At 37.4% G+C, this 9,193-nt stretch overlaps 2 protein-coding genes across 2 annotated transcripts; one reads left to right on the forward strand and one right to left on the reverse strand.

The window, feature by feature from the left end:
* The first annotated feature begins 964 nt into the window (after nucleotides 1-964).
* Nucleotides 965-4,391, forward strand: LOC114139659 (uncharacterized). Its single transcript, XM_028009699.1, has 5 exons — nucleotides 965-1,948; nucleotides 2,200-2,313; nucleotides 2,699-3,017; nucleotides 3,138-3,334; nucleotides 4,359-4,391. The coding sequence occupies exons 1-5, from the start codon at nucleotides 1,034-1,036 to the stop codon at nucleotides 4,389-4,391; spliced, it is 1,578 nt and encodes a 525-aa protein (XP_027865500.1). The 5' UTR covers nucleotides 965-1,033.
* Nucleotides 4,392-4,571: 180 nt separating this feature from the next.
* LOC114138810 (uncharacterized) lies at nucleotides 4,572-7,055 on the reverse strand. The gene is made up of 2 exons (XM_028008233.1): nucleotides 6,574-7,055; nucleotides 4,572-5,340 (listed from the first exon to the last, which is right to left on the reverse strand). The coding sequence occupies exons 1-2, from the start codon at nucleotides 7,009-7,011 to the stop codon at nucleotides 5,014-5,016; spliced, it is 765 nt and encodes a 254-aa protein (XP_027864034.1). The 5' UTR covers nucleotides 7,012-7,055; the 3' UTR covers nucleotides 4,572-5,013.
* Nucleotides 7,056-9,193: the final 2,138 nt, after the last annotated feature.

The raw sequence follows: 9,193 nt of genomic DNA on the forward strand, positions 1-9,193 counted from the left end.
CGCGTCCCTTAATGGTTTAATAGGGGAGGCAACTTTTAACAGCCAAATATGGGACGATTCCGTATTAGGCTAGCTGCTAGCTTTAGCTAACTTGATTATTTACAAGCCTCCTGTCCTGCTAATACACTGACGGTACTTACCTACTATCTTTCAACCACATTGAAAGGCTTTTTTTCATCCCGCCAACATCTTTATCCTTCTCCCTTTTCCTTTTTCTGTTTTGCGCCCCGGACAGCTTTTTTTTCTGCCGCTCCATTTTGTCAAGTGCACTACGAGTACGGAGCCCCTAAGGGGACATGGAGAGAAAAAAAAAGGAAAGAAATCCCGACTTATTATCTCGAGATCCCGACTTATTATCTCGAGATCCCGACTTATTATCTCGAGATCCCGAGATCCCGACTTATTATCTCGAGATCCCGACTTATTATTCCGACTTATTATCTCGAGATCCCGACTTATTATCTCGAGATCCCGCGACATTTCTGAAAAATCGCGAGTTACTTTTTTTTGGGGGGAAAGGCATGTTTTTATACGGTAAACGTGGGGGAGTGTGTCTACATTGATTATGGAGGACGACTTATATCATTTTCTGCGGTCCAGAGATGTCCCAGAGGAGGATATCATGCACATGCAAAGAGACAAGGTAAATATAATCGCATAAAACATTGTTTGATAAATATCCGCTCAGTGAAAAACTACGTTTGATAGCCTTAGCTAAGAACCGCTTTGTATTTTATCAAGAAAAACTTGTTTTATCTGTTAAAGTTTGACCACACATTCTACAATTTGTCTTCAAAAAAGGGGGTTACTATGGCAACGGCACAACAAATTATGCGACCCATAACTAGCAGCGATAGTGCTACACAAGAAGTCTTCGCATGGCTTTCTGAAATACAACTATTACTATATATATATATATATATATATATATATATATATATATATATATATATATATAAAGATGTGGATGTCTTTATTCTAATTATTTTTTTATTTTTTATGTCTCCAGGTGGACAAGGCTGTGCTGTCTATAATGACAGACGAACAGATGACCAATTACATCACTTCATATGGTGACAGAATAGCAGTTCTGTCTTTTTGTCAGCAAAGTACACTTATTGCAGAAAAAGATACTCTTCTCCAGAACTTAAGAGATAAAATTGGAGCACGGAAAATGAGATCTAGGACCAAAAGAGCTGTTTGTAGCACATCTGGTTTGTTCCAAATGCAAGGGGTGGAGATGGCAAGAGGAAGAAGTAAGGCAGCAGGGAGGACTTCGAGAAAAATTGAAATTGGGTGGCTTCATTTTCACATTGATGAATTCCAACAAGTGAGAACAAGAAATGGTGGAGGAACGAGGCATGCAACAGTGGATAAAAGTACAACTGTTTCTCAAATTCTTGAAATGGGAAAGGAGCTTTTTTTTCCAGATGGGACCTCCACCAAAGGGGTAATTGAAGACTTTCTTTTTGAAGTTTGTGACTTCAAAAAAAATCTGATTTCTTTAGATGAAACAGTCGGAAATCTTTATGAAAAAACCAAGCTGAAGCTTCTACGGTTTTACATGTGCACAAAGAAAGAAGAAACAGTTCAGTATTCATCTGAAGAAGATTGTCAAAGTCCTGAACAACCAAATGACATGGATTCAACCCCAACAGCTAGAAAAGGATCTTTTGGTGAAATGGAGGATTGTGATGATCAAACTTTGAATCACCTAGACTCTTCCTACAACCATTCTGGAGTTGTTGATTTTACAGATCCACCTCATTCTGGATCCACACCTCGGCAGCCCCAGCCCTTCAGCTCTGAAAATTCTGGATCTGTTCCACACATGGATGAGGGAGACACGGTTGTATGGAATCCTGAAGAGGACCTAATTGGATTGGATGATGACAGTGACATAGTCGTTGTAACACTAAATTATGACAACACTGAAGAAGTTGTACAGGTAAGATCAGAAACGCTTTGGCGTGATACGATTTAGATACTTATAGAAGTGATATGTGACATTTGAATTGAGGTAAAATAGTAACATATTATTTGGTAGAATTTACATAGTTTTTTTGTGATGTATTTTTAATCAACTGTGAAATAAATATCTATCTTAAGGCAAAGGTATGAATAGTTTAACACTTGTGTTGTGTGCTGTAATCAAACATAACTTTATATATTACAATACTGTACAACTTTGTCATTCAGGACGATCTCAGCAGTCCCTTTGGACACGGTTCCCCGATACTGTTGCCTTCAGCCAGGAGTCTCTTCTCATCACAAATGCAAACCAGTAATATGGAGGCAGGACAAACTGGCCAGGTGAAATGGACACAGTCAATACAACCCAGAGCTCATTTTCTCCTCTGTAATGAACAACTCAGTACCACCTTTTTTTTAAAGGTCATGCAATTATTACATCTTTTGAATTGAATACATATTTTTTTATTGAATTGAATATATATTTTTCATTTAATTGAATTGGTATTTTCTATTTAATTAAAAAAAATCATATGAAAGTATTAAAGTATGGATTAAGCAGAAGGGTTAGTGTTCCACCAGATCTTCCAAAGTTCTACAAATTAGCTTGGTAATCATAACATAGTATTGAAGAGAATATTAACAAACAAATGTCCAATCTGTTTGTAGAAATCTTATATTTGTATCTGTGTTGTTAATAATGGTTATTGCTTTATCTTTTACCCAGGACTCTGGCTTGATTCCACCCGAAGATTCTCACCCAAGTTCAAGCGGTCTACTGCCCCAATCTGTTTCAGCTGGTAACTCAGAAAATCTAGCAAACCATCTACATGTGTCAATTCGCAGGATAAAGGTTGTGGAAGATCTTTTGGCTGTGTTTATGGAAAACAACCTTTTGAATCAGACTTTAAAAATGGAGTTTGTGAATGAAAGAGCAATCGATGATGCTGGGGTATCAAGGGAGGTTTACACTGCATTTTGGGAGCAGTTTTTGGAACAGTGTGAGGGTGAAACAGAGCGAGTTCCCAGGTTGAGGCCTGACTTTTGTGAGTCTGAATGGCAAGCCATTGGACACATTTGGGTCAAAGGATTTCTAGACCATGGAGTCATTCCAGTGAGGCTATCGAAAGCTTTCATTTTAGCTTGTGTCCATGGAATTGAATCAGTGGATGATGATGTATTGATCCCATCATTTCTCAACTACCTCCCTCTAGTAGAGAGATCAGCTGTTGAGAAGGCTCTACAGGGCACCATGGATCAAGGTGATGAAGAGGACTTGCTAGACCTCTTCACAAGGATGGGGTCCCACTTCCTGCCTCCCAATGAGAACATTCAGCAGGCCATTGAAACCATGGCTCACAAGGCAATTCTTCAAGAGCCAAAGTATATATTGGATTGCTTCTCCACATCCATGGAACTTGCTGACAAGAAAAGTCTGTTGTCTTTGTATGAAAAAAAGAAGGCCTCAGGTAAAAGACTGTTACAGCTGTTTGAATCAGCAAATGTGACGCTGTCCCAGAGAGAACAGACAACCTTTAACCACCTTCAACGTTTTGTAAAAAATGCTGATGAAGACAAGGCCGAAAAAATACTGCGTTTCTGCACCGGCTCTTCTGTAATCTGTGTTGACAAAATTCTCATTTGTTTCAACACTGAAACCGGGCTTAATAGAAGGCCTGTTGCTCGCACCTGTGGAGCAACCCTAGAACTTCCTTGCACTTATAGTTCTTACCCAGACTTTCGCACAGAGTTCGACAACATCCTCTCCAGTAATTACTTTGAAATGGACATAATTTGAAGTTGATGGGAGGTATTTACACCACCTTTTTGTTTTGAATGCAGTTTTTTTTTTTTTTCTAAATTTCATATTTAAATATTTAATGCATTCAGTCATATAGCAATTGATTTTATGTTTTCATGGTTTGGCTGTATGTTTTTGTTACTTTACATTTCAATTGTATTTATTTTCAAAGATACCTTGTGAATAATACAAATTAATGTAAAAATTACTTTTCCGCAAGATTTTAAGATCTTGTTTTAAGTAAATAATTCCTTAATATTGATCAAAAAGTACTGTTTATATTGGAAGATTATTTAACTTATAACAAGATATTTTTCCTATAAGTTAATTTATCTGCCAATAGAGCAAGTACTTTCTCATCAATATTAAAGAATTACTTACTTAAAACTCTATATGTTGCTGAAAAGTTACTTTTAAGTTAATTTGTCTTATTTTAAGTGTAATAGGATATTTTCACTAGAAACTAGACCAGAATTACTTGTTAAGATTTTGTTTTTCAATGTATGAAGAAGTGCTCCTTTGATTTTATCATATTCTAACCCATGTTTTGTAATTAAACAGAAATGTGTTCTCATTTTCTTTCAAGATGCTGTACTACAAGACCGATCTGTTGATGTAGCCTCTGTGCAATGTTGCTTTAAGCAGAGTTTGTTCTTTCAGTAAGGTTTACTGTTTAAGCTTTTAGATGTTTTTACAGATTTTTTAAAAAGTTCATAATTGTGTTTACAACCCTTATTAACTTCAGAGGCAAGAAATATGCATTTTGCTTTGTATCATGTTGATTGTTTCAAATACTTTTCCTTTTTTTATAGCATTTCAAATTTTAAAAAGTTAATTAATGCAACATTTATTTTAAAAATAGAATGGCAGGACAGAGTTTATCACTTAAAAGAAGCATTTTGTTTTGATCACAGAATTACATTTTCAGATAAATATTATTTATACTAAATACCCTTATTTTCCTTTTATGTTTATCTTTGTTTGACAAGTAAATATTTGCTTTCACAGAGTTTATTTTGATCTGAAACAGATATTGCATATTTACAAAATGGTTAGAAGCAGTTGAATAAACTGGCAGTTCATGAAACTCAAATGAACAATACATTTCTTCATTGTCCCTTCTAGAGAACATAATGAAATACTTTTGAAAGAAAAGAAACACAGTTTGTTTACATCTGCATGCCATTCTAAGTGGGCTTGTAAAGGTGCTGAAAAATGTTCTTGCTTGCAGTCAGCACATTTTAAAGTGATGCAATGATTGCCTCTCTTAGATGCATATACAAGTTCAAAGCCTGGTAAGCGTCTGTGGGTAAGGTCAGATGGGACTCTGCCATAAGGATGTTGCAGAGGTCAAAGACATCTGGATCACATGGTTTGGTCAGTCGAGAAATGCACTCATTTTTGCATACTTCAACATGTTCCTCTTCAACAAGGCAAAGAAAGTCTCTTGTCCTGTAGAGCTCAGGTAATGCATACATCACATTGGGTCGACCACTGGGGACATTTCTGTTGTTTGATGGCCTGATGGAGTGTGCATTCCAAACCTGGGCAGTATCATCCAGCTCATCCTGTCACAAAGAACACATGAATATGAGAATCATACACACTCATCTGTCTTAAAATTAGTAAATTATAAGAGTCATAAATAGGGATAGGAATTCCTAAAAACTTTGCAATACCAATTTCATTATGATTATTAATTATTGATTTTATTTTCATCAATTCTCAATGAGTTAGAGAATAAAGTCCTTAATTTAAAATTTGCACCATGTTGTATTCAATTCAAACAAAACTGAAGGTGGCTTAAAAAAGAAGAATCCTGCAGTTAGATTACAATTTTAACATGAAATTCAACTTTTTGCACATCAACAATGTTTGCGAACACAATTTTGCATGTTTCACATCTCAGGAAAAATCTTTCAAGACTTACAGTGTCTCCAGCTATGGTTAAACACATTATTATATGTGTATTGTTATTTAAACATCTGAGAAAGCTAAGCAACTTCAAGTATGCAAGATCAAATCATGGTCATACTGATTTATTTAGTCCACTGCTTAAACTAGTGGACTTAACATATAGCATTTATGTGTTAATGAAAATGATGTCTTGCTTACAGCTAAGGAAAATATAACATTTTAGATTAGAATATTACATCACACCAATAAAAACACTAAACTCCTGCTTTAAGGTTATTTTAAAGTGCTTTTAATTTGACAATACTCATCCCAAATTCTAATTTATTGAATATGACTGTACATATAACTGAGATTGAGACTATTCATACAGTACAGAGCTGATATTAAAACAATAACCTTGATATGGAAGCATCTAAACTTGCCTGGCAGAAGAGCCAGAGTCCATTCCTCCCCCAGGGACCCTCAGACCTCCCTGAGGATCACGGCTAAGCAACATGTCAAACACTTTACATTCAATAGTCATTTGCATGATGTGTGTTAATTTTTTGGGACGTTGGAAGGATTTGTTCCCTTTATTGTGATTCAAGCTTTGTTTGGGTCCTAGTCTTTTTTTGTAGAATATAACCACACTTTGGAACCCATAATGTGTCCTCGGTCCAAAGTAGACTGATCTCGCTATTCTGTTGAGTTCTCCAGAGTTCTGGTATGACTTTATTATTTGATCTGAATGTCAAATGAACTACGTTGGGACTATTTGTTTGGAAACACAGCGGATGCGTGTGCGAGCTGCGCAGCATCCGCTGTGTTTAAAAACAAGTAATCCCTCTAGGATCTCAGTTTGCTATTATTATCCAAACATAAATAAATTATTAAGATTAACTCACCTGTATGATCCCCATGCAGCAAAACTGAAGAAGGTTTTTGTCTAAAAATCCACCATCAAAGTAACCGTTGTCTCTGATGTCTCCAAAAAGGGACAACCAGAACTCCACACACTGGTTACGAAGGAAACGCCACCAATATTCAATTCTTTGATTAGCTGTACTTGCTCCTTCCAGGTAACTGTCAAGGGTCTCGTTTGGTTCCGTTGGTACAAGGAAACGCTGGAAACTTCTCACATGGCCATTTTCGGTTCCAAGATCACCACGTACAACTCTAGGGCAGCCATTTAAACGCTGCACCGCTTCGATGTAATACCCCCCGATCACCTTTGGATTACTACTTGTTGTGTAAGCATTAAGCCAGATTATTTTTCTTGAAAACCCATCAATACTTGCGTTGATGCATATTCCATATGGTCTAAGTTTGTCGTAGGAGTCCATGTGCCAGATGAAGTTTGGTCCCTTTGAAAAGTATAATAATAATAAGTCGGGATCTCGAGATAATAAGTCGGGATCTCGGGATCTCGAGATAATAAGTCGGGATCTCGAGATAATAAGTCGGGATCTCGAGATAATAAGTCGGGATAATAAGTCGGGATCTCGAGATAATAAGTCGGGATCTCGGGATCTCGAGATAATAAGTCGGGATTTCTTTCCTTTTTTTTTCCCTCTCCATGTCCCCTTAGGGGCTCCGTACTACGAGTGGTAGTCTAAAATAAAAAAAATAAAAAAAACGCGCCTGCGTACTCTTAGGGGCGCGTGCACAGCCACCTGCATGGGAGGAGCAGAGGGGCGCCTAATCAGTGCTGTTCCCCTGTTATTGATCATTTCATTCTGTTAATTATAGAAAATGCCAACAGAAAAAAACATTTTTCGAGATGGGGTTTTGGCGCCCCCTCTAGTGCAGCGCCCCTATGCGTTGCATACCCTGCATACCCACTTTTTGCGCCACTGCTGCCAAACATAGACAACGTTTGAGCAGCCTGGATGCGCAGCTACACGTGTCGCCGGCGACACATCTAAATTTGCAGTACCGTAATTCCGCCACACGTAGCGCTAAGTGGAAAAGTTCCAACGGTTTCTGAAAGGGGAGACGTTGCACTTTCCAGCAAGTATCGGGTTAATACTGTAACTTCGCAGCTGCAGCTGCAGAGAGTGTAATTAATCCGGGGGGCACTCCTTTAATAGATGGTATATTTCGGCAATAACTTGGTGGATATTGAAAGTTCCGGTTGTTATGGATACATGGGTAAGTACATCATCTCACAGAACATTTAAAGAACTACTTACAGTTCAAATAAGGAAGGTATTTTTTTTTTCAGACGGGGTGCCGGCTTACTGCGGTCTGCGGGCCGGTTCTAATAATAAATCAAGATCATTCCAGGGGCCGTAAAAAACCTTCTCGCGGGCCGGATGTGGCCCGCGGGCCTTGACTCTGACATATGTGTTCTAGAACCTCTGCTCTCGCCGTAGCAGCTTCCTTTTCTATCTCCAGCATCTTAAAATCCAGCTCTAGATTTGCTTGTTGCTTTTTAATTTCAAATTGTTCTTTACTGTAGGAGGCTTTAGCATTTGTGGCTTTCGGCAGAAGCTCGTGCAAAGATGGCTGCTTCAAATACGCTGGACTTCGAGGACGACTTGTACCATGAATGCTTAGATCTAGAGTGTTTGGATCTTGAGCTAGATTTAGATGATGCTTTAGCTTCGGACTTAGCCATTTCTACTGCCTTTTCCTCATGAGCGCTGTCCAGGGCTGTGTCATGCGTTTTATCCGCCAACTGCTGATACTGGCTTTTCACTGTACTGTTATCCCTACGTGTTGGATACACCGTGTATACACGGCGTATACCCGGTTAATACGTTAATAGATAATACGTTATAATACGTTAATAATATTAACGTTAATAATATTAACGTATTATCTACGTTAATATACATATTAACGTAGATTAACAGCAAACCAAACTCAATGTTTATGAGCCAGGAAGCCGAGCGTCTTGCTCCTTTATTATGGTCTTACAATTCTCTACAATTGTGTGGGAAGCTCAATGAAAGCGAGCGAAACTATAAACAGAAACAGTAAAGAAATATGCATTAGCTCTAAATACACAGAATAAACTTCTAATATCAGAAAACAATAATTACAATTAACCTTAGCTGTTGTTAAGAAACAGTCACGATCATTACTACGCAAAAAACTAGTGGGACATGGCTAATTACTGGAGTATACATTTTTTTTAAAAAACGATCTCTAAATAAATTGTAATAAAACATATAACATCAAACAGAACACTGAATTAACTTACAGCCATTACTTTCGGAGGTGTTGGAAAAGATTGAGGACACAGGAGGCAAAATCTGTACATTAACAGGCAGGTTTCCTTTCTGCTAACACCTGTTCCTAGCTGCCGCTGCCTCTGCTACCCACAATGCACTGCCACCTCAAAATTCCCCTTCAAAATAAAATACAGATAGACCAATACAGTAGAAGTTTTTTAAACTAAATTATTAAAACATATTCCTAACTTCTAGCCTTGGGCAGAATATATATATATATATATATATATATATATATATATAATTTAGTTTAAAAAACAGTGGTTTATACAGATAAACCACTGTA

This window comes from Xiphophorus couchianus, chromosome 23 (genome assembly GCF_001444195.1).
Source record: "Xiphophorus couchianus chromosome 23, X_couchianus-1.0, whole genome shotgun sequence".
Taxonomy (NCBI): domain Eukaryota; kingdom Metazoa; phylum Chordata; class Actinopteri; order Cyprinodontiformes; family Poeciliidae; genus Xiphophorus; species Xiphophorus couchianus.

Coding starts and splice junctions, on each gene's coding strand:
- LOC114139659 (XM_028009699.1), top strand. CDS start 1,034: ATGACAGACGAACAGATGACCAATTACATCACTTCATATGGTGACAGA. Junction 3,018..3,137: donor CAGGTTGAGGCCTGACTTTT/GTGAGTCTGAAT, acceptor GAATTGAATCAG/TGGATGATGATGTATTGATC. Junction 3,335..4,358: donor TTGAAACCATGGCTCACAAG/GCAATTCTTCAA, acceptor TTTTCTTTCAAG/ATGCTGTACTACAAGACCGA.
- LOC114138810 (XM_028008233.1), bottom strand. CDS start 7,011: ATGGACTCCTACGACAAACTTAGACCATATGGAATATGCATCAACGCA. Junction 5,341..6,573: donor GCTGCATGGGGATCATACAG/GTGAGTTAATCT, acceptor TCTTTGTGACAG/GATGAGCTGGATGATACTGC.